General features: G+C 31.8%; 1 protein-coding gene across 2 annotated transcripts in view; it reads left to right on the forward strand.

Moving 5' to 3' along the window:
- The window catches only part of LOC126770930 (uncharacterized), a 132836-nt gene that overhangs the window by 24789 nt on the left and 80846 nt on the right, over positions 1–27201 (forward strand). The window contains exons 2-3 of one of the 2 annotated variants that reach the window (XM_050490543.1): positions 3281–3485; positions 3652–3789. In XM_050490543.1, coding sequence (XP_050346500.1) covers positions 3337–3485; positions 3652–3789 — 287 coding nt within the window. In that variant the 5' untranslated portion in view covers positions 3281–3336. Of the gene's footprint in view, positions 1–3280; positions 3486–3651; positions 3790–17827; positions 17973–27201 lie in introns of those variants that run through there. The other variant, XM_050490544.1, reaches the window with a different exon arrangement.

The raw sequence follows: 27201 nt of genomic DNA on the forward strand, positions 1-27201 counted from the left end.
CAAATAAAAAGATTTTGTTATTTAAAAATGCTATACTCAGTTATGTGTATAAAGAATTTTGATTTGAATGCCAGTGTGGCCCAACAATAAGGCATTTGCTCGTCTGCCTTTCTAAAATAATAAATATATATATTAATTATTATTTCAAAAAATCAATTCGCTTTTAAATGTTATCTCTAATATTAATTTATTTATAAATCTTTATAAATATTATATTAGTTTCGGGCAATCAGCAAAGCTATTTTGTAAGAAATAAAAATCACTCATTCGATCGACCCGATTGGAAAATGGGTGATACGCTATTCCGATGCCTGGATCCTTTAAGTACTACACTTGAAGACAAAATCTCGTGAGACTTTCTAGTATTTCAAGATTGTAAGTTGTTATTTAAATGTAATGTCCCTTTCATTTTGAATGTGGAACATCTATTGGCGCGCCTTTGGGAGTAAGATCCACTCATACGAGTGAGCTTTGAAGGCAAACGTTAGGACGCTCTTATAAAAAAACAACCTAACCATTGATACACACAGGCTTACAACGTCTTCAGAATTTTGCTAATATTCATACAAAAATAAGCTTGTTAAACACAAATAGGCACATCACATATTAAACATTACATTAATCGGAACTATTTTTTTATTGTTTGAAAGCCAACTCAGCCATCTATCGTTAGTAACAAATAACGCTCAGTTTTGCAAGTTTAATATTCGCTAGAGCCTCAACCATTGAATTCAGATTTATTGGACATTGTGGAGAGAAATTTATGGGGCTTATTGTGATAGTCAATGGTATAGTCAATTATTTTATATAAATTCGAATTGCACCATTCCTAACTCGCTCGGATACTATTTGTTTGAGATAGTAGATGTTATAAAACTCGGCATATGTATCCGTTTCTATGAAATAAATATATATACTATACTAAAGAATGACGTATTGTTTTGTAATGTAACCGGAAAAATGTCTAAACCAATATACATAAAAACATATCAGAAAACGCAGCGCGTTTCGAAAAAAGTTTTAGTATATATTTCTATAGCCGCATTAATATATGTTCATGTTTTCATGGCTTTTATAGTGACAATTTGTTACCAACATTAAATATTTTAGTTCTGACAAATATGTCTTCTTAAATCTTAAATATCACACTACTAGCCTTCTTCACTCTAAAAAGAAGATTTGGACCTCATTCAACCTTGCTGCTTCAACGTGGGTTGTTGGATGCTCACTTGGGGTTTCCATTTCCATTTCGCCACTGACAATGTGATCAGCCTTAATATTAAGTTCCATGAGAATATAATGGCACTGGTACACTCACATCCAAACCGGAAACAGCCATACAGTTTCATTTGTTATTAGAATAAAAACTGAACTGGTTGTAGGTGGAAGACTATTTGAAATAAATATAGTTTGATTGATTAATTAATTGGAGTAGTTAGAAAATGATTTACCTATTTATATACTTTTCCGCTCAAAGAGCATAAATAGTACATAATCACAGCACAGATTATTAAGCAGGTAAAATAGTCCAATGACGTAAGGCAACTTTGGTGACATAAGCTTAACTGTTAAAAATTGAAGAAATAGAGTACGGCAAGTTTATATATTTAAAAAAAATTGAAGGCATTGTCCCAAAATTTTCAATAATGATTGCTTATCGACCACTGGTTTTGATATATATTTAAAAACTAATAAGAGTTTCTCAATATGCATTTATTTGAGAATGCAGTCGACAATTAATGAAATAACGATACATTCCAAGTACTCAGTATAATAAATCTCATTCAATTCGAAATTAAAACTTAATTACTCGTACTTTCTCCAGTAAATCTCTTACGTTGAGCAAAGATTAATGTCTTTACAAGACTAGTTTACGACTTTTATATAGGAATTACTCCTGCGACTTACCTAATAAAATACATAATGTATTATTTACTAATTATCAAATACGGAATGTTGTGAAGAACTGGCGGTTGTTTAATTAAGGAAGCGAATTCTTTCGGCAGAGGCTACTAATATGAACTACTGTTTTTATTGGCGGTTTTTCTCGACATTCCGTTCCTTGTTCCAACTGTGTTCCAACTCCTTGAGTGCTTTAGGCTTAATTACAATTCAAAGCTCGTCGGCTACTAGAATAATTAATTTCTGTTTTATGTGTGTAATGTAATAATTACATTAAAAACAAATGTAAATCTGTTACCTTAAAATAAAATATTTACATGTTTTATTTCAAATTTATGTTATTATTTAACGAAAAGTTTGTAAAATCCATCATAATAATAATAATCTATTAATTTTAAGATTAGGAATTAAGAGCATATATAATGTACCTATGTTTATACTATAATTATAAACTAAAAGAACTTTCCTTACAAACATATCAGAACATACGCAAAGTCATGTATAATAGTTATTCTTATGAAAAAGATATTACGCAATAATTCAAAATAAAAGATTTTGATGCCTACATCTTTATCGGTTAACGTCAAAAAAGATCCTGAAAGGCCAAATCTAAACAAGAAATAAATGATAAATGCTTCATTATATCATTCAACAATATTAATGTAACTTGGAACAGAAGCCGGCAGTAATAAAAACCATAACATTGGCTTTCGGACTGAGATAAATTTGAGTTAATACTGTATTTGTTAGAGCCTCTTAGTCAAGTGGCTCACGGAAAAGAATTTTGTGTATCTCCGCGAAATAAAGCGTCGGCTTTGTGGAGTACATTTCTCTGTTTGTTTGATATATTATCGTTGAGAGGAAGGTTCTCATCGAACCTTATTTTTTTTATTCATATATTTCTAACTAATAAAGTAACAAAGAAAAATTGCTTGTATCTTTTTCCAAAGCGATTTCTCGGAATACTGTCAGATCTTATTACTGTATTTCAGTTTTATTACTACGTTTACTATGCAGAATGAAATGTTAATGTTAATTATAAAAATGAAATCGGATCTCCAGGGACATTAATAATTTTATTGACACGTATTGCTGCTGTTGCTTATCATTTTGGCTTGGGCGGTCTTTGGAGAATATTTTATACAGCCAAAGTGTACAAGTAAACACAGACGCACTCTCTAGTCCCTTACTCCCATAATCCGGCGGAACGGCAATCCGACACAGCCGGAACGAGATCAGGCGCGGGCCAACGCATTTATATGCTTTTCAACATACCAACTTCCAAACTCCGAGCCGCTACTACTACTAAAACTTACTTGGCATTCAATGACTATACCATCGAGGCAGGCAGATAAGCTATTTTGTTTTTATTTTTCAGGCCTCATATTCACCATACAACAATCGTCATTCAAATGCCGTGAAATCTAACTAAAAATGGGTACCGGCTTCAGCAGCGCCAACAGTCGAAAGTGGTCAAAAAGAGAAGCTCCAAACCCGGAGTCTTCTAGGATCCTCTTCCTTCTGTACCTCATACACAGAACTTGGAATGTAGTTGTTGAACATATGGATTCAAAAAGCACAAGGTACAACAAACGCGTTTAACTATATATAATATTTAACAAGTAAGAAGTTAAGTTAATAACAATTAATCATTATATTCGGAATAGTTTGTATAAGCTATTTTCTTAAGTTTCCTTTTAAAATATTAATCGTCAACATGACGTTTGACATAACAATTACCAATTCCAGATGGCGTGGCTCCCACGTTCCAAGTTCTGGGGATGGAGTTCGTCACTTCGACTCCGTAAGCCTGGACTCCGGCTCATGTTATTCAGCCTGTAGTTGCAGCTACTGTCGTCTTCGGGACTGCGCTGCGGATTGTGTCAGGTAACATTTTTATTTTTTTGGAATTATTAAATATATAAGGATGCGCATAATTTTGATTACGATCTTTACCATTTTTAACATTATCCTAGGCGTTTCAACCCATAATTAAAAATATATAATGATGAGCATTTCTTACGCAGACGGCTTAATGAAGTAGTTTTTTGCATAAAGGTTGGAAGAAATTAAATCAAACGTGAAACGTACAAACAATTAAGTATAATATTATCCTTAATGACATTATACTAGTAACCTTATAAGGTTGACAAATTCTAAATTGATGCAAAACAAAGTAATTAAGAAAATAATGAATAATAAGGTAAAATATTGGGTTACATAATGAAAACGAAATCTAAGACGCTATTAACGATTCATTTAATTTTACATATCTGTTCGTTTTTCATCAATTAATTTTTCAGAATCTTTTCTAATGATATTATAATGAAATTTTTTATAAATTTATCATACTTAAATAGCTGCATACTCTTATTTTTGAACATAAATATAAATAGAATTGCACCAAAGAAACAACAAATATAGCTTTTATTAATATTTAGGTTTAAAGACATTTATTCTCAATAAGACATATTATAGTCACTTACTTGAGAACAGAGGTTACATAATGTGTACAATTAAATTCCCCATTCCATCTAGTACTATGTTTTACTGTAAGCACTATGTTTTAGGTAATTTTGAAGTATTAATAATTTTAATAGGTGGGTATTTGTAAGTTAATTTTAAATATATACTTACGAAATTTACACAGTTAAAAATTAAATTACAAATAGAATAATAAATAAAATATTTATATAATTCAACGATAGTCGCAATAGTTTCGACCAATCCGCTAAATTAATGTTTTATCTTAAAATTTCATCTATTTGTATTCATTGGAATATATCTCTAAGCTTTGATAAATTTTGTCTGATAAGAAACATGGTCAGATTAATTATGTTGAAACATAATGATTATGAACTTTCTATGATTGAATATAACTTATAAATATTAATTAGTTACATTTTTAAATTCGCTAATATATTAATGAAACATACATTAAGAACAAAGTTTCACCTTTCAATTCCATCATCATCTATGAAACAACTAATGACCGACCAACCAGCTCCAATCCAATTATTTTCACGTGATTCAGTAACAAACACAGATTTTTTTAAATATTAGTAGGATATTACAATTCTTGAAATAATAATACCAAATTAATAATCTTTTCTTTCTATTTTCAGGTATGTCAACTAATATGAACGGGTTTTCAAGTTATAACAGCCTGTTTATATCATTGAATACGTCAAATCCTTTAATTATATAAATAAAAACGACATCAACTCAACAAAATAATTTGTCTAATGAAATTAACTTAAAGTTCATCAAAAACTGGCGGTGGTCACGTAGTTGTGATTGATATAAAAATTTGATAAATGTTAAAACTTATCAGCTTAGAAGCTAAGATGAAATTTAATTAAAAGGCCTATTAAGCAACTCTTAAGCCTTATCCTCGCTTTGCGGCTTTTGAAAAATTCTCCAAGATACCATCGTTGTGATAACGTTGGTCTTTAGACTTAATTGTTTTTTTTTATTTACTTACCTTATATATTACGATAAAGACGTAAACATTTTTTGTCTTACCCCACTAGACCACTAATGCGAATCAAAAAGGAGAATCATTATTTCAGCAGGCTAAGTATGTACATACGTTTCCGAATATCTTCAACATTGCTTATGATAATTTGGTAATTAATAATGTATCATTAGAACCTTCTTGATTGAATAAATGAATGAAAAACGAAATATAATACAATACAAATATACTATATTGTAAACCAATTAAAGAAGAAAAAACAAGAAAAATATAAGTATATAAAAAAAGCTATTATCGTAAAAACAGCGATCTCTACCAGCCAATTTCCCGAAACATGACATAGAGGACTTCATATAATAAAATGTGTGCGACGAGTATGAGGCATATACATGTATACCAATTATAAATAGAAATACATTTTTCGCTATATATGTATAGAAATATATATGTATACTTGTAGTGTTTTCTAATACTGCCGTTGGTCTAGTGGGTAGATATAAGGCTGAAGAACCCGAGGTCTTGGGTTCAAATCCCGGTTCGGGCTTATAAAAAGTTATTAGGGTTACTAGGGTTTTTCTGTCGAAAATCCTCAGTAGCAGGAAGGAGTTCTGGAAATTGGAAGTATGTATACTTCCGTGCCTCGGAAAGCACGTAAAGCCGTTGGTCCTGCGCATGAACTCTTTCCGGTCGTATCGGATTGCCGTCCTATCGGATTACGAGGTATGGTATAAAGAGTGCCGTGACCGAAATCGGTCGGGAGGACATTATTAGTGTTTTCTTACCGAAGAAGGCGTTTAGGGTATTTTCTCAAGTCAATTTCTTACTGGATAAAGATAAAATATTTCCTTATTTGCTTTTTTGCCTAATAATTATTAATGCGCTCAAGGCAAGTTCCTTCAGAAGATATTAAAATTACTATAAGTGCTATTTGATTGCGTCAGTGCAAACACACTGCAGCATCCCATTTGGTTATTAGTAAGATCTAGATTGAATTCCCGGTACGGTTTGTCTGCTTTCCAATATGTGGAATTCGCTAATTTAGAGGGAGTGCTGTTGATACGAAATTTAGATAACTTCTATATTTTAGGTTTATAGCTTTTATATTATTTGCTTCTTTAAATGAAGTAATAATTCAAGTTAGTAGCAATTGTCATGGCGATTGGACGATATAGAAATTGATACGCTGCAGCACCATCAAGCGGTGTGTTAGAAATAAGTGGATAGTATAAAAACATCCATGAAACACATTGGCACATACTATGTACCAATTTTGTGATATTTTTACAAATAATGCCACAGTCTACTAATCCAAAGCTCTAAGATATACATACCTAGCGACGTAAAGACTTAAGACTTTACGGATCATATCTATATAATTTATTTGTTTAAGAGAGATGGTGATTCCTGTTTCGCTTTGTCTGCTTTCGTGAAATTCGCTACATGTGTCAAGCACCACCATCTTCGTATTATTAGATTTTAATTGAAACAAACACATCGCGCTATTATGTTTTCTTTCATCACTCAGCTTGAGATAATCCTTAGTAATATTATAAAAGAGTATGACTGGCACATGGAGGCTATGGACAGTCATCCTGCCTACTGGTCTGAGGTTGCGGATCCCCCTCCAAGTCAGGGTGTAATGTCCATATATAAGTATGTATTAAATGTAATACATAATATACGTAACGACCTATACATATTTCATAGACACAGGCCTTAAGTTGCCTAACATAGGATCAAAGAACTGTGTGAAAAAAATACGAACGTGAAAGTGTTTGTTTATTTATGACGCTTTCATACTTCTCCCCAAGCCAACCGATCACCATCAAATTTTGCGTAAACGTTATCAAGGGTACAGATAAGGAAGGATCCGACACCGCGGGTGGGCACTAGTTAATAATAAACACGAAAAAAATACATGAAAAAACAGTGATATTTTTCGAACTTAGACCCGTATTCTCAAGTTAGTGCATATTCGAGCAACTGAGCCATCTCGGCTCTTAAATATGTAACTAACATGTAATTCTATTTTAAATGCTTAAACTCTTAATGGCGCCGAGTAATGAACGTTTTCTCAGTTGTTCAAAGGAATTCTTTCTATTTTTCACGTTCAGCTCTCAGTTCGCTTGAGTTGCACACACGTCTAGTAGAATTTCGTTTAAGTGATAGAAAAAAAGTATCAGTTTATTTTTTACAATGATTTATGAAGTATTTGTTTATTTATTTTATTAATTCTTTATTGCACACATTTTACAAACATATAAAAGAACAAGTAGTACACATAGTATGCAAAGTGATACTTCAGTGTGTTTTTTGTAAAACACTATATATTTTTAATGTTTTTTTTTTGAGGTTCCTTTTCAACATCGATATGAATTTTTGTGGCCATCATCCTTCAGACTTATTTCGCGAGACTAACCATATGCGCAGGACATTATAGTGCAAAAGCGTGTGAACTTACACAAGTGGACTCATATAATCCAATGGGACGGCAAATTTGATACGACTGAAAAATGTTCAAGCTCAAGACAAACAGCTTTACGTGCTTTCCCAGGCACGGGAATACTTCCAATTGCGGACTGAATCTGCAGCCACCAGACCAACAGAACGAACCAATTGGAAATTTATAACAGTCAAGTATCAAGACATGAAGAGTTAAGTTTCAAGTCTCAAGATTATGTGTTAATTATTAATTGATCTTCAGCTGAGCGAAACAAGAAAAAGACATTATATTTTAATAAAAATTTACTTCAACCATTTTTACATAATGATGTAATCACAGAGTATATAAATATGGTAATGGTTCAAAGAAGAAATTGGTTTTAAATATTCAAGCAAACAAATCCGTAGGAGATGAACAGCGATTAAACTGAGAAACAAGCCAGGGTTGAGCTTTACGTCTCACAGATTCTCTCAACGGACAATAGTTAGTATACGATCGAATTGAAATAAAAAAAAAATTATACATTTTAATCGCGACGACAGATGTATTTTGGTAGCAGCATGAAACCCAATTCTTATCTTTTTTTATAGAATGGATAAGCGGCAGAGGGCCATCTGAAAAAATAAAAAACATTTCATTAAAAAAAAAATCGTTAAATAATAAAAAGGAATTCATCGCCTTCTCTTCAGATTATATTAACAGCGCTATCAATTATGCAATATCGTGGAAGCCTTATTGAATTGAAAATACATAGGCGGCGTTTCGATAATCAAGAGATGTGCGGGAACAGAGAGTAAAATTTTAAAAACGAGGACTTTTCGTTACATGAGAGAAGTGATAGATATGACGTTGAAAAAGAAGGAAAGAGAACTATATATTTTAAAATTCACTTTTATCGCGTACCGTACACGCTTCACGCTCGTGAATTTTTTCTTTCTGCGCATTCTTGTAGTTAATGCTTACGTCACAACTCACAAGAGAACATAATTTATCCGTCGAAAGGTTTTCTATTCTCCGTAATTGTTTGAAAATCTTTCAAAAGCAAGAACGAAAAAGTTTTAATCTCTAAAGTGCTCAAACGTTTTCAACTTATCAAGTAACGGCTCAGTTCATTAAAGAAACTCTTTTATTTTCTCGATCAAATATACTGTGTGGCCGAGTGTAGACGTATTTCTTATGGCTTTTATATATTTTTATTATGTATATAATATTATATATTATTGCTGGTATATATTTCTGGCCTAGTGGCCTATCGTTGGTCTAGTAGCTTGATATAAGGCCGCAGACCTGGAAGTGCTGGGTTCAATTCCCAGGTCGGGCCAATAAAAAGTTATTGGGTTTTTCTATCAAAAAATTCTCAGTAGCAGCCCGGAGTCTTGAAGTTGGAAGTGTGTACACTCCCGTGCCTCGGAAAGCACGTAAAGCCGTTGGTCCTGCGCCTGAACTCTTTCCGGTCATGTCGGATTGCCGTCCCATCGGATTATGAGAGTAAAAGAGTAGAGAGTGCACTTGTGTTTGCGCACACACTTGTGCACTATAATATCTCTTGCGTAGTTGGCTAATCTCCCTTGAGATTGGTCGCCGTCGCCGAAATCACTCTGGAGGACATTATTATAATTATTTTATTGCTGGAAATCATTGTGTAGCAATGAGGTTAAAGTTATATGCTTTTTTGACTATATCCATCTATGTGTTATGTATTTTTTAATTTTTTGTGTTGCACAAAGTATATAAAGTATATTCTATGTTAAGTAGTATTGTGCATACATTTGTTTGTAAATTTAATACAGAACTATTTACACATATTATAATACAATAATCTCTCACGTATTGGGTTGTATAAAAATAATTATTCGTTATGAAATACATTTAAAAAGTAGTTACAATTTAGTTCTAAACTAAAAAAGACAAAAAAAACCCTTCGAATACTTATATATCTATACATATTCTGTACCAACGAATAATAATATTTAATATATTATATTAGTGAATATAAGCGCTAGAAATCTTTGCAAAATATCAACTCATACGTAAACACAGGTTTTAAATAAAAATCATAAAATAAGCAAATCTTCTAGACCACGCTGATAGTCGCAACTCACGCCGCCCGCATGCCTCTTAAACAATTAAAATCCCGCTAAGACGCTCGCTCTGCAGTGTCCGTTGTTTCAATCGACATTATAGGCACTCCTATTACGTTTCTCTCTTGTTTTGTTACAGTTGAAGTCCTATTTTAGCCTAATTACAAATTATATACAAGAAAATATTATTTTGCTGACAGCAATCCTACATTTTTTTATGTTATAGATAGCTGTACGAGCAAATATGCCATTTGCTGGTGGTAGGGCTTCGTGCAAGCTCGTCTGGGTAGGTACCACTCATCAAATATTCTACCGCAAAACAGCAATACTTGATATTGTTGTGTTCCGGTTTGAAGGATGAGTGAGCCAGTGTAATTACAGGCACAAGGAACATAAAATCTTAATTCCCAAGGTTGGTGGCGCATTGGCTATGTTAGCGATGGACATTTCTTACAATGCTAATGTCTAAGGGCGTTTGGTGACCACTTACCATACGGGGTTTTTCCGCCTATCGTCCGCCGTTCTGTTCTATAAAAAAAAATTGATAAGAAATCACCACCACCCATAAACATTGGAGTTTCTTATCGGTGGAATCTACATTCCGAAACGGTAGGAGCTTTTTAATTTAATCATGTAAAATGACGGTTTACGAATAAAGTATATTTTGATTTGATCTGATTCAATTTTATTGTTTGTATACTATGCGTTCACGCATCGCTCATCCAATTGATTTGATATTTCGTATAGGCTTTGGTAAGACTTGCATAAGGGTTTCCAGCATTGTACCATCAACGTATGTTATGTACGTAACAGGTGGAGAACAAGACATAACGGACGAATTTCTTTAATGCATTCAATAATCAAAACGAGATGAATAATAATGTCAAAAAACGGATTCATATAATTTAAGGATGACCTCCGAATTCATCTCGTGTTAGTGAAGGTAAGCATCGTGATCACACCAATTTGATTTGATTTACGAAGCTGCATGGTGGCATATTCCAACCCATCTCTTCAACTGGAGATTAGGTCAATATCGGGACATTACTGTCTGTTTCTTAAAGCAAAAGTACTTTACTTATTGCTGTCTAAATTTGCAGTAAATTATGATAGTGTTCTAGTTTAGACCTCGATATTAATATCTTGACATAGATATGAACACAATTAGAGGTTGCTGATCTAAATGGATAGTGACATCTTTCTTCATGTTTAATGCTGTTGACCAGCGTATTACATAAATATATAATTCGTATTTAGTGCCGAGAATCTGCGTTGCTAACTCGCTTGATCATTTTCTTCCTCTCTTTCTGTACATAAGGCTATTTCGTACACGAAACAGAGAGAAAATATGTCAACGCATGTGGTCGACACAATATGTCCAGTTTCAAGGTCCCTGTTTCAAGGTTCTTCTTTCTGATTTTTTTTATCTAATTATAATGAAACACAGAGCAAGAGGTGCTTATTCAGTTTTTATTTCATTCGAAATAGTAATCTTATTTTATACGATAATAAATATGGCGGCTAAGGACTACCTACACTTTTTTTATTATCAAAACTGTCTATAAAGCTGCCATCTAGCAATGTTAATAAGAACTACATAACTGTATAGAAGATTTTTAAAAAATAATAACGCTAGATGTCACAGCTGAATAACTAATATTTAACAAAATTGATGAATTTTTTACAATGTTTACAATAGAAAAACATAACAAAATATATGATTTGTGTCGAAATATCTAATTATAATTTTCTTATGACTTTTATTTAAATTTTTTTAGATACCGTAAATTATAAGTCAGTGCTGTCATCTAGCGACTATGCTTAAAACCGCGTAGTGATTCAATAACAACCTCGTAGAATTTTATCTTTAGGAATCTGATAATAGTTGGCAGCACTGACAAAATATAAAGACGAGATTTACTTTCTTCGTTAAACTATGTTTTATTATGTCGGTACTCTTTAGTATAACTTAAAGACTGTCCACCAATTGAAAAAAATTAAAAAAAATATAATAAAAATAATAAACGACGTATCTTAAAATAACCAAACTTAAAAAAATAATAATAATTAAAATGAAAATAATAAAGTCAATAGCTTAGTTATATATAAAAAACGACGATTGATTTTTGATTATTTATTTATAAAACTACCAAAAAAAATTGATTTATAGATAGTTACGGCATGCAATATTTTATTTATTTAAAATACAAATTTAAAATGGTCTTATAAATTCCCCAGAATGTTCGAATATTATTATTAATAAATTTGTTAATAAATTATACTAAAAAATTAAGAAAATGTAAATAAATACAACATTTTAATTTATTATAATATGTGTATTTTGCGTTTGTGAACATTTTAAAAACCTGTTTATAAGTGGAAAGAGTCGAAACATAATGCTTACTATCGTATCATACTACACTGCAAACACACATTGTCTTATACCGAGAATCGAACTTACAATAAATTTCTGAGAAACGTCAATTGGACGCGGAAGAGTTCCATAAAATATAAAAGGCCGAACTTTATCTGTATTTTTTGTAATACAAATTTGTATAAGAGACAAATTCGTTTCAAGTATAAGTCTGACACGATTCTTTAAACCATATATAACATATATACATATATATAGTTTTTAAATTTAATCCAGATATTGGTTCGGCCTAGGCCGGATTTAGGGGAGGATAACAGGGGCTCGAGGTAACGCCTCCGAAGTATAGAATATTTTTATAAACAGAAATAAAACCATTCCATCAAAGAGAAAAAAAGAAACCAAAACATGTTTATATTTTGTACGATTAATTTCAAAATTATTTAAAATAGAAAACCAGTTTAATAATTTCCTGTGATCTGTGTCCTTGTGAACTTTCTACAGTTTTTAGTAAAACATTTGTCTTTTTGTTCCAGTGTTAGTAGTAAATAAGTACGTATACTAAATAGTTTTATTAATTAATTAACTAGTACTTTTCGTCGGCGGCTTCGTTCGCGTTTTAGGAGGGGGATTGTTAGGTATAAAAAGTAATTTATATTGTCCTTGGAGTTCAAGCATGCTGTACACTAAATATCATCAAATTCGATTTATCGGCTTAGCCGTGAAAGCGGAACAAACAGAGCGAGTTACTTTCGCATTTATGAAATAATATTATAGATACAATGATTAATATGAAAGGAATCAATAAACACATTAATTCGGAAGCACACACACTTCACACGAGCGCATATTAATTTATATGCCGAATGCTAATATCAGACATTGTTAGATCGCTTTTTATTTATTCAGTAACAGCCTGTGAATGTCCCCCACTGCTAGGCTAAGGCCTCCCCTTCCTTTTTGAATACACATGTGACTGAATTTCAGTGAAATTAGAAACATACAGGTTTCCCTCGCGATGTTTTCCTTCACCGTCAAGCACGAGATGAATTATAATCACAAATTAAGCACATGAAAATTCAGTGGTGCTAGCCTGGGTTTGAACCCACGATCATCGGTTAAGATTCACGCACTCTTACCACTGGGCCATCTCGGCTTTTATTTATTGGATATAATTAATTATTTGATCACTTATTTTTGTTTACACGTGGCATTTTGAGTGAAATATGAAAAAGAATCGTCTTAGAACCGAAACACGAAAATGCTTTATCTCGCTGGAAAAACGCTTTTACTCGTTTCTCCTACATGAAGTGTATGTGGGACTCGGTGCCTAGAACCGGAATACCCACTAAAAAATCAGTGGTACCCCGTTTCTTTGGGGGACGTCACGGGATCGCTTGCGCATACTACCATGAATGTAAATATGTTTACCCGAACCATTGACTGTTCTGTACGAAATCGCATCGCAGCAAATTCGCGTCGCAGCTATTTATTGTGAATCAGGCCGAATCGCAGTTTTGTGTGTTGAACTTTATTCCACCTTAATAATCGAGTAATATACACACAATAAGTGAAATGAGAAGTAGTTTGTAAACACATTCCACTCATTTTTATAAAAAAAAACATTTATTTTATTTTTTATTATTATTACTTTGTTCTGCTCTCATTATGTTTTTTGTTTTATAGAATAGGAAGGCGGACGAGCATATGGGCCACCTGATGGTAAGTGGTAACCAAAGCCCATAGACATTGGCATTGTAAGAAATGTTAACCATCGCTTACATCACCAATGCGCCACCAACCTTGGGAACTAAGATGCTACGTCCCTTGTGCCTGTAATTATGAGAACACTCTTATTTTTAGAAGGCTGATAAAACGAAGTTACGTTTTATTACGATCTGTCATGAATTCAGATTCAACTTTTAATTATTTTTTTAAGTTAAATTATATATTATCTGTCGTTAATAAGCAATTTTTAATTTTGCAATTACATTCACTATAAAATTACGTAGGTTTCAAAAACGGTAATGTCAATTATGAGTTCGCGCGTGATTTTCGTGTCACAATTTTCTTATTTCGAAATCTTATTACAACGACCGTATCAAGAAAATATGGATGTGCGTTTTTTTTAAAAGCAAGCTTATCTATTTATATTTTTTGTATTATATTTATATTTTTTATAGTTAGTATTAAATTTATTAAATTTACATGATAATGAATGTTTATGTTTATATCAAAATTTAGTTATTCATTTTATTTTGTTATTTGAATTAAAGATGTTTTTATTAATTTTTTCGTCAATCAGATTTTTTTTTTTTTGATTGTAAAGTTAGCCTATAATTGGTATTTATTTTGTCTATTTATGTAATCCAATATATAATATTCTGAATGGATAAGATTTGCTTCCCCGGTACATGCAAATAAAATAAGATTTTACATACGTCCAAAATAATGGCATGTACTCGCGAATAAATATTTAACACAAATAAATTTTAGGTTTGCATGTTTGTATTTCGATTTGAAAATCGAATGACAATAACAAAAGAGTAAAAATAAAAATTAAAAAACAAAACTAGAATAGGTAATAAATCATAAAATTTTATTTTGTGATGTGATTTTGCGCAAAATCAAAACAGGTGATTTGTATTTCACTTAAACTCGAAAAATTGTTTATACCACTAAGCTTACACTACTGTGATCAGAGTAAAACATAGTAGGTGTATATAACCAGTTTTGTGGGGTTGGTGTTGGTACCCTATGTCCTTTTCTGACTCATGAAAACGTGCATGTAAAAATCATAATGATCGGTCGAGTAGTTAAGAATTATAAGCCTGACAATCAAACAAGTAAACACACAAACTAACTCACTTTCCACTTGTAATATTAATTTTTATAGAATAGGAAGGCGGACGAGCATATGGGCCACCTGATGGTAAGTGGTCACCAACGCTCTTAGACATTGGCATTGTAAGAAATTTCAACCATCGCTTACATATCCAATGCGCCACCAACCTTGGGAACTAAGATTTTATGTCCCTTGTGCCTGTAATTACACTGGCTCACTCACCCTTCAAACCGGAACACAACAATATCAAGTATTGCTGTTTTGCGGTAGAATATCTGATGACGCATTGGCGATGTAAGCGATGGATAACATTTCTTACAATACCGATTTCTATGGGCGTTGATGACCACTTCTAATCAGGTGGCATATATTCTCGTCCGCGTACCTATTTTATAAAAAAAAAGGTAATTTAAAATAAAGTAATAATATCTGTATTGTATTTAATACATCAAATCTACTGTAACAAAACTCAGTTATGCATATGCAGGTATGCATATAATAAAAATAAATAGTTGAAATATTTAAACTAAATAAATCAAGAGAATAATACTACAATAATACTAAATACCTAAGTTAACAGTACTTTAAGTAGCAGTATTAGTACCTATTAAACTACAGTACCGATAAATTGAACCTTCGGTGTTGCCATATTTAATATTTAACTGCGTTTAAAGGGGCGCTCAAAGCCAATTCCACGAGTTTAATGCCGCAAGGGTACAGCATTACAGTCAGCGGATTGAATTTTAATTATACGAAAGTTAATAAATAATAATACGAGGATATTAAGAATCAGTAATGAAATGATATAATCATGGCCGTCGTCAGCGCTACCATCAAACTTACATTTCATTAAAATCAATCTCAAATATTAAAACAATATTTTTTAACCATCTATTATATATGTCTTGAAATTTAGTGGTAAGGCTTTGTGCAGCCCCGAAATACTTAACAATACTTCGTATTGCTTTGTTTCGGTTTGAAGGGTGAGTGAGCCAGTGTAATTACATATATATTTTATAACACCTTAGTTCCTAAAGTTGGTGGCGCATTGGCGATGTAAGTTTAATAAATATGATTAAAATAAATATTAATAAAATACTGAAATATCACGATCGCTGAAGATGTCAGAAAAATATGCTGACTGCGAGCTGTACTATATATAACTGTATATAAGTTCTCATGAAAGAAATCCATTTTGTTAAACGTTTATAAGCAACTTTAAGAGATAATTTATACCAAGTTATCAAGTCTGGGCCTATAATAAATAAATTCAAACTGACTTGTATAAATGGCTGAGCTTACTGCCCACTGTCTGGGTCGGATATCTTTTTATAAAAGAGTTGACATTTTCATAGTAAATGTTTATAAACATCGATGGATTATCATTATATAATGATATTAAGCACCTGGTGGACAGGCATGTAAGAAAAACTGGAGTACCTCCTCACATACCCGTATGAATTTAAATGTCAACTAGAAGTGAACTTGTTATATAACACAATTGATTAACGCATTTTTGTTTACTTATAATGTTTAACATTAATTTTGTCATGGTTCTTGTTTTCGAAAAAAAAAAAAAAAACTTAAGCCGAGATGGCCTAGTGGTTAGAACGCGTGAATCTTAACCGATGATCGTGGGTTCAAACCCGGGTAAGCACCACTGAATTTTCATGTGCTTAATTTGTGATTATAATTCATCTTGTGCTTGACGGTGAAGGAAAACATCGTGAGGAAACCTGCATGTGTCTAATTTCATTGAAATTATGTCACATGTGTATTCTACCAACCCGCATTAGAGCAGCGTGGTGGAATAAGCTCTAAACCTTCTCCTCAAAAAGAGGAGAGGAGGCCTTTAGCCCAGCAGTGGGACATTCACAGGCTGTTACGGTACGGTTCTTGTTTTTGCTATCCACCAAAATTTCATTTAATTTCCAATAATTTTTATAATAATATGCATAAAATGTTCTGCCAATGTTACGTATAAAATTTCAATCATACCAACTAATTAAAAGGTGGTTTTTATTTTATTTTACTTAATTACTAAATTGATAACAGTGCTGCATCGATCAGCCAAGCTGACCTTATTGTGCTAACATTTTAATTATCCTTCACTTCGCAGAAACGAACATGCGGTATAGAAAAAAAAGCATAAAATTACAATTTTACAATACATTAACATCTTAGATAACAATATACATATAAAATGAAGAGAACTCGTGAGTTAAATAGACGAAAAAAAATCGAGGTGCAATCGTGGTGCGGGTGAGTGACCGTGGTTACGCTACCGTGGCTACCGTAATCAATGGAGACATTGGGTTATTCGAATGAATCGTTTTATTATCGTTTTCATGTCGTGATAAAATTTTATTTTTTGTTTATGATATCGTTGTAAAAGAAATTTTACGATAAAAGCATATGTGACTTATATATTTTATTACGCTTCTGAAATATTTATATTTGATTAATATATTTTTTAATTGTTTTTTTTTTTATTATAATGAATTGTACTTTCTTTGCTTTTTTAATATAAAAAAACATTTAATTATTTCTTAAATAAATCAAAAGTCTTAAAAAAACGAAGGCAACGTTGGCTTTATACTAAAAGCGAACAGAATAAGGTGCCGCTCTTGAAACGTTCCAAGTTCAAACGAACTCCAACACTGCATAACTTGTGACCACCTTGTGACAGTACGCTAGCGACTGGCGAGTAATGCGCGCGTCAGTTGCACAGATAATAAAATAAAATAGTTTCAGAAGTTTTATCGAGTTGTGTAAGTGTTTTGAAAAAAAAAGATTTTTGTGTTTGTGTTATATATGGCCAGGATTTAAATTTGGCATCGGCTTTATTAACGGTAAATTTATTATTTTTTCATAAATGTAACGTCGAATTGTTGTTTTCGTTATTAAAAATATTGTAAATCATAAATATGACGAGCAACGTTTGAATGGTATATATATATATATATAGGCCTCTGCATCTTTGACAGATGATTTAAGCGGCATCGCGAAGGTATGAATGGTATAAATATGTGTATATTACAAGATAATAAATCAAAGCTTTATTACTAATTAAACTAATAAAAGTTATAATTTATTACCTTAAAGTAACGTAACGAAGTTAATTAGACGAAGAGTACTTGTTAAAATAATGTTTTGTCATAAATTTCCTTCGTGATTGCGAAATATTTATATAAACCTATTAATAAATCAGTCGAGATGGCCTAGTGGTAAGAACGCGTGAATCTTAACCGATGATCGTGAGTTCAAACCCGGGCAAGCACCACTGAATTTTCACGTGCTTTATTTGTCATTATAATTCATCTCGTGTTTGTCTAATTTCACTGAAATTCTGCCACATGTGTATTACACTAACACGCGTTGGAGCAGCGTGGTGGAATAAGCTCCAAACCTTCTCCTCAAAAAGGGAGAGGAGGCCTTTAGCCCAGTAGTGGGACATTGACAGGCTGTTACTGCACTGTATTAATAAACAAATAACGTTATTTTTACATTCTTACATAAGTGGTATAATTGCTAAAATAATGATTCTAAAATAAAATACTATTTTATTAACTTTAAAAAAAAACGATTAAAATTGTGCAATAGCAATTTCCGTTTATTTTTTTATTTAATATATGTTAAGTGTTCATTAGAAGCATTTTATATTGTTTTAATATTAGGACCGTGGATGAAATAATATCAAGTAATTATTTATTTAAGTAGGCTTTTACGAGCATTTGAATCGTTTTACAAGATTAAGTTTAAAGATTCTACCGAGAAGAACCGGCAATTAAAAATGTTTAGTAGTTGTAATATAATAATAATTAATATTTAAATTACTTTAAAATATTTTAGTGTGGTTTAGGCTGTAATTAAAATATCCTACTATTATTGTTTACTCGTAATAGCGATTTGAGTTCAATGCCCAAACAAAGTTCCTGTGAGTGATTACGGAACCCTTACAACTCACGAAGTCTCGCTCGACTTACTTTTTTTTTTTTTTTTAATTGAGTGTGTTGATATACATACTTGTTATTTAAGCTTGTATTTTCATACTATTCTTCATCACATTTTTTAATTAAAAAGTAATTAATAAAGTATACATACAATAATTTATCGGACAAAGGCATCAGGCACAATATCGAGATGATGCATACAAAACCATGTCCAGTTAATATTACTTCTGTAAATAGTAAAATTACGCAAGTACACTGGTGGTAGGGCTTTGTGCGAGCTCGTCTGGGTAGGTGCCACCCACTCATCAGATATTCTACCGCAAAACAGCAGTACTTGGTACTGTTGTGCTCCGGTTTGAAGGGTGACTGAGCCAGTATAATTACAGGCACAAGGGACATAAAATCTTAGTTCCCAAGGTTGGTGGCGCATTGGATATGTAAGCGATGGTTGACATTTCTTACAATGCCAATGTCTAAGGGCGTTGGTGGCCACTTACCATCAGGTGGTCCATGTGCTCGTCCGCCTTCCTATTCTATAAAAAAAAAAGTTCAATAGATTTTTATTACGTTGATTTAATGAAAGTAAATTAAATACATGTATCGCCATTTTATATTACTAATGACGAGTAACTCTACTTATTGTATACTTGATATAAATTTTGTTTTAATATTAATTGTCAATAAGCAATTTAGGCAGCAGGCCTGGACTTAAAGATGCGAATCAAATTTAGAGTTAAATTATATTATATTTGGCTGGGTGGCTGGCCTACCCTTCGCTGGACAGCCGATGCCTTGTAGGCAGGTATCGCAAAAAAATGGTATAGATGAGGCAAAGAAATTTCAGTGTTAAGACAATTTAGATATCAGAACGAATTAAGATTAACAATTAAGTTAGAACATTAATTATTAAACATGATATGCGTAATATTAACTACCAATAAAAATAAAATTGTTATGTTTATTTATTTATCTACTAACGCTGTACCAGTGTTAACTGTAAGAAAGTAGATGTAATTACATACTGTAAATTTTTTTAATGGTAAAATAAATGTAATAAAAAACTCACTTTCGCATTTATAGATAATGTTAGCAAAGAGTCAAGTAATAAAGTATTACAAGAATTTTCGATTTTTTATTATGTTATAGGTAAATCGGCTACCTAATGTAGTGTGATCACCACCGCCCATAGACATTGGCTATATTTTTTTTTTTATAGAATAGGAAGGTGGACGAGCATATGGGCCACCTGATGGTAAGTGGTCACCAAACGCCCTTAGACATTGGCATTGTAAGAAATGTCAACCATCGCTTATAGCCAATGCGCCACCAACCTTGGGAACTAAGATTTTATGTCCCTTGTGCCTGTAATTACACTGGCTCACTCACCCTTCAAACCGGAACACAACAATACCAAGTACTGCTGTTTTGCGGTAGAATATCTGATGAGTGGGTGGTACCTACCCAGACGAGCTTGCACAAAGCCCTAAAGGCTAAGTAAGACATATTGACTATTCCTTACATCGCCACCGCCAACAACTTTGTTAACGAAGATGTTACGTCGTTGTGCCTCACCCTTCAAACCGGAATGCAACAAAACTAAGTATCGCTGTTTAGCGGTGATGAGTGGGTGGTGCCTACCCAGGCGGGCTTGCACAAAGCCCTACCGCCTGGAATTGTCACACAAGGTTAACTTAGATTTCAAACTACCTTTGTTACTATTTTTCAGTATTCGGTGTGATGTAGTCTTACAAAATACTTAGTCATTGTACTTAACCACAGCAAGTAAATAATAAATGTTGAATATAATTCATAAACAGACACGGCTTTGCAGTTTTGTTATGTATATACAAAATAAATTTGAGGAACTTTCGTAATATATAATTACGAATCGCTGGAATGCGTTGCAATTAATCTACAATAATATTATTAATGCGAAAGTAACTCTGTCTGTCAATCTGTTTCACTGCTAAACCACTGAACTGATATTGATGAAATTTGATATGAATCAAACTTACTTTTTCATAAGGGGGTCATACTAGTGTCTAACCCTTATTTCTCTAATTCATCTAAGCCTAATAACAGCCAGTAAATGTCCCACTGCTGGGCAAAGGCTTTTTATTTGAGCACGTTTCCTTACGACGTTTTCTCTTAATCATACCACGAACGATATTAGTACATATGTTATTAGATATATCCGTATATAATTATAGTAAATATAATTACTAATATGACACCCATTTTCCTGTTCATGCTATACATAATTTATGCTAATTTCATTTCGCTCTGCCTGACTGGACTATAATCGCTTCTTTTTAATGACTTTCATCGTAATGATAAAAAAAACTTATAAATATTGATCGTTTTTTGTATATGAGTCTAGGAAGGAAGGTAAATAGCTCTTTGAGCATGGTGATCACTCATAGGGTGACCCATGAGTGATCACCGTTGCTCAAAGACTTAAAGAGTGTATTATGTTCCAATCAGTACGTTTGGGAGCTAATAACTGATTCAGCTTTTAAGTATATTACTCTTCCGCTGATGGTTGGTACCACCTTTTGCTTCCTCAACCTGCTCAAGGTTTCCTCGTGATGTATACCTTCACCATCGAGCACGTTATGAATTATAAACATTAATTAAGCGCATGAATATTGAAAATTAGTAGTGCTTGCCTGCCTTTGAACCCACAATCTATGTTTAAGATTCACATAGTCCAGTACCATATCGGCTTAGCTTTACTTTTTCTTAACTGTAGCTAGTTGAGTGGTACAATAACGGTAACTAGACGGCTGTATACTGACACACACGCTCCCATAAGATATGTCTAAATAAACACAAAATTAGTTGTTACACTTGAAGATAACTCAAACAGATTCTAGTTCTGACACAACGATTTCTATTTTCTACATTTAATAGCTTTATATAATAAATATAAGAATTACTTTGCGTGATTTTAAACTATAAAATATAATTCCCATACAATACCATCTGTTTCTCAATCGTTGTTATGAAATTAATACATTGCACTTAACACGCAGGGCGTCACAAGTAGGTTTCACTTTCTGTGACCTTGGTTGAATGGTATAGCAGGCATTAATTGCTAATTGGTATACTATTGATTCTATGTTATATAGTTAAAAAAATTTATATTAAAAGTATTTAACATATCGACCAATAAAAACTAAGTAATTTACATAAAATCGCTTCGTATCTCCAAACTTAGAATCGACTTTCAACGGCACTTGCATGATTATATCCTTTGATACACTTTTTGATATTTTATGATAGTGTTCTGCTGTGAGCTTGGTGTTTGTTCTTAATGATGAGCTTTACTACTCTAACTGAATCGCTTAACTCGTGGTAGCGCTTGAAAATTGAAAATATGACTTGATGAACGTCGCAAATTTGTAATTTTTTAGAAATGTGCATCAAAGTTTTGAATTCTTATTTTGCGAATATTTTATATTATCGATGAAAAATTAAATATAGCTTACAAAAAATAGATTTGTTAATAACATCTTATTACGATATTCATGTAACTAGTAAACGCACGAATAGGAAATGAACGAAAGTAAAATGTAACGAAATAGACAATCGTAAGTACCTTAAATTATGACAAATTTTATTGAAACCCCATTTTTAAAAAAATATTTTTAAGTTAAAATATAAGCGGGTGAAGGTGATATATATATATATATATATATATATATATATATATATATATATATATATATTATATAATATATATATTAATTATAATATATATATTAACTTTAGTAGCTTATATTTTAACTTAAAATATTTTTGAAAAAAATTAGGGGTTTTAATAAAGTTTGTATTTCAAAATATGAATACCGTTGATTTATTTGAAAATAGTTACTTAGCAGCTTAAACATTTTTGCAGAGACTAAAGTTAATAAATAAAACTTAAATAAATGATTCCATTAAACATTTTCAATACCAATTACAGCTCGTAATAATATTAATCTCAGCTTCAGATCAAGAATGATAATCTTAGAGATGCTAAGATAAACATGTTTTTAACCAAGAGTTTAGATATTTTTATGTATTGTATAAAAAAAAAAAAGCTTGCTTCGTAGGTCATGTTTAAATATATTTTTAAGGAAAATTAAAAAATATTAGATCCATAATTAAACAATATCAAAACATTTTTATTTATTATATGTTATAATTTTATACTTTAAAGAAAACAAAAATAAAATAACAAATTTTATTCGCATTATAGTCATTAAACGTCAATAAACCAGCGCTTCAGCGATTTAAGAAATATACGACCTCAGAGGCAACTTGATATATGTTAACATATCAGTAAATGTATGTTAATATAATTCATTTCGCTTTTAATTTATGTATCTAATAATATACAGGGCCTAATGTAATGGTTACGCAACGACAAACGAATTATTTCGTTCTCTAACGGTATTAAAGATCTTATATGTATTTTAATATAGGTACCCATCACCGGATTTCCGGTGTTAAAAGTATAACATTGGACGAGTTTTTTGTTAGTTCGTCGACCGCGACGCTTGCTTGTTTTATTTAAATGAAATAAAAAAAAACGAAGTTTTTGGAGTGTATGTTACTAATAAAAGTAGAATTTTGGATTCGAAGATATTTATTATAAATTTTTGCTAATCTCAAATATTTTACCATTTTTATAAGCCTTAAATTACATTAAATTGTCAATAAAATTTGAATAATAATAAGAAAAAGTTTATTTAGGAGACAACGTATGAAGTGCAGACATATAAAAAAACTTACTCAAAAAAAATTAAGAAAAATAAATAATCCGTACCAAAAATGGTAACATTTTTCAACGGAACTTTATTGGCATTTAAAGAACGAAGTGTATATACAAATTAAAAAAAAGTAAATTTAATTTCGTTATATAAATAATGAACATATATCAGCTGCTTTCATTATGTTGTATAAATGTTGCCAGAGAAGATGCATTGTATTTGTTTTACGAAGACGTAGTTACAAAAAAAAAGATTCTCACGTTTAACGCCAAAGTATTATCTACGGCTCGTGACTATCTTAACACACTTATCTAGCTTATTTTGTCACTAACTTTTCTCATTAAAACGCATGCTATATATACATTAATCTAAGTCAATATCGAAAAGGTAAAAAAGGAAAAGCGTTCAAATTGACTTTCTTAATTTTCCCAGCGAGACGCCGAATGTGTTGCGCACACGCACGTATCGGTTTTTGCTCGAACGTTCCACTTTTGTTTACAAAACGTACACGGCGCAGATAACTGTATGTGTATACCACAGAATGTTCCGAAAGTAAGTCATCGGATTATAACGTAATTAACTTATAATTGATGCTCACATTTCGACTTGCAAGAGTTGCTTACGAATTTTAAACGAACGAACGTGAAGCTCTCATCCATTTTAAAATATATATTTTTACTGTTATCTATTCATATAAAAAATCAGTAAAAACCGTTTGTTAATATATTAAATAAATTTATTTAAATTAATTTGCCAAAAAACGAGTGCATGTTTTTTTTCTATCAATCATCACTTCTTCTATTTTAACCAAAGATTTTATTACCACTACAAATATAGCAGGACCGGATTTCTTAATATTTCTACATTCTTCGTCTATTACTATGTTTATACCGAGAGATTGAGATGACGCTATTAATAACTAAATAATTGACTACGCAATAATATATTTTTCTTTAAGCGCGGCACGTCTGATAAAAATACCATATATTTATAGAATAAAAAAAAATCTAACATATTACCAGCCAGTTAAGAATGTTGGCGCGTCCTGTCTTACAAAAACTTAGCACCTGCATAAACTCCTTGCATTAAAAAGCAATCTATGTCCTTTGATGATAGGGTTGCCATTTATAAAATCAATAATCTAGGACAAAAAACTTCTAAAAAACCTTTCAAAAATTATTTATCCACAGATAATAGATAGTGCCACAATTTAATTTCGAAATTGCTTAAAGTAGAGTTATTTTTACTTGATGGTAGGGCTATGATCACGCCGCCTGGGTAGGTAGTAACTACAGGCACAACATCTTATTTTCTAAGGATTTACGTATTGGTAATGTCCCTTACATAGTTAATAATAACATCAGGTGCCTCCTTAGTCTAAACAAGGTTTAGTTTATACAATAAAAGTAAAATTGATGTAGAAACAGAACAGGAGTATTACTGGTGGTAGGGCTTTGTGCAAGCTCGTCTGGGTAGGTACCACCCACTCATCAGATATTCTACCGCAAAACAGCAATACTTGATATTGTTGTGTTCCGGTTTGAAGGGTGAGTGAGCCAGTGTAATTACAGGCACAAGGGACATAAAATCTTAGTTCCCAAGGTTGGTGGCGCATTGGCTATAAGCGATGGTTGACATTTCTTACAATGCCAATGTCTAAGGGCGTTTGGTGACCACTTACCATCAGGTGGCTCATATGCTCGTCCACCTTCCTATTCTATAAAAAAAAAAGAGTATAAATTTCAAAGAATTATTGTGTTCTTACATAGTTCCTTTCCATCTCTGGATCTAAGAAGTTTCGACGAACCAATACAGGAGAGTTAGTATTATTTTGTGATATTTTTCTAATGCTTACTTACAACACTATGTATAATTTGAATGTAATTGCCTGGATAGAAAACATTGATTTAACCTAGCACTATCGTACTTTACCAGGACGAGTCCAGGAAAATCTGAACGTATAGTGACCCTACTTGTTAGTAACTTTATTTAATGGAAATGATAATGTTTCTGTTAATTAAGCAAAATTATACTTTTAAGATACATATTATCAACTTGGCTATGTGAATTGAATTGTTAGTACATGTTTATTTTATTATATCATTTTATATACCTACATGTATATTATAAACCGACTGGTTTAAAAGTATTCTATTTTTAAAAATAGAATGCTGTCAGCTAATACCGCACGTGATTGGTTCGTCCCAAATTCCAATTAATTCTCATAACTAGGTGCTTATTATGATGTATACAATTAATAATATTAAAAATATATTAAAAAATATATATAAGAAAATACATAAGCAATACAAAAACTTGTATTTTTCTTTGTAGTTTTAAAATGTGTTTTAGTATATTTATTAAAATTTGATTAATGAGACATATATAAAGTTCTTTGTTCATTTAATTTCTACACTTAAACTTTTCTGTTATGTTATTAACATGTTTGTAGGTATGTTCAGTAAATACACACAAGCGACTTAACAGATTAATGATGGCTAGTATTTGATTATGATTAGTAGAATGTTACTGTTGATAAATGATGAAACAACCAATAAGATTAGCTTGTTTGTATATTCGTTACTTGAGAGCCAATAAATATGAAACCTCATCAATTTCGGCCAATGAGACACCTTCAAATTTTTGAAGAAATATCCAAATGTATATATAATCATAACTTCATCATAAATAATTTATATGCTTAAAATCAGACGAAAAAGTATTTTATTTTTGTTTATGTGTGTATCCTGCTGATGTTTTGACGTCATATGAATATTGCTCGAAAATACTTTCACACTGACCGCCTTCTTGATTCTTGTTATAAATTCACAAACCTTTGAATCTCGAGGTGCTGGATTCAATCACCAGCTCGGGATTCGAATCCAGGACATACATGACATTCTTTCGTCTCGTGCTCAGCGGTGAAGGAAAACAACGTGAGGAAACCTGCATGTTTCTCAGTTTACTCAGACTCTGCTAAATCTTTATCCACCTAATTGAAACGATTATCATGATATATGAAAAGTCATTTCACGCAACGAAACTAGTTCATAAAATCAATGTAACATAACTCTTAGATTTATATCCCTTGTAATTTATTTACATACCTATTCATTTCAAGTCGTTAAAAATGTGCGTTCACTTCAAAACATACTTACGACGTCCACAAATGTATTAAAAGAAACGACGCAATGCTAACCACGAACTGTGACTGGAATTTGAAAAGATGTATTTATGGCTTTATTAGTTGTATTTGCTCTTTGACGTTGTTTTACTAGCAAGCTGTTAGTCCAGTCTTCAAATGCGCTGTAACTTTTAGAAAGAAAGACATAATAGATACGTGTGTTTCTTTCATTGCAGTTATATTTTTT

This window comes from Nymphalis io, chromosome 9, assembly GCF_905147045.1.
Source record: "Nymphalis io chromosome 9, ilAglIoxx1.1, whole genome shotgun sequence".
In the NCBI taxonomy this organism is placed as follows: Eukaryota; Metazoa; Arthropoda; class Insecta; order Lepidoptera; family Nymphalidae; genus Nymphalis; species Nymphalis io.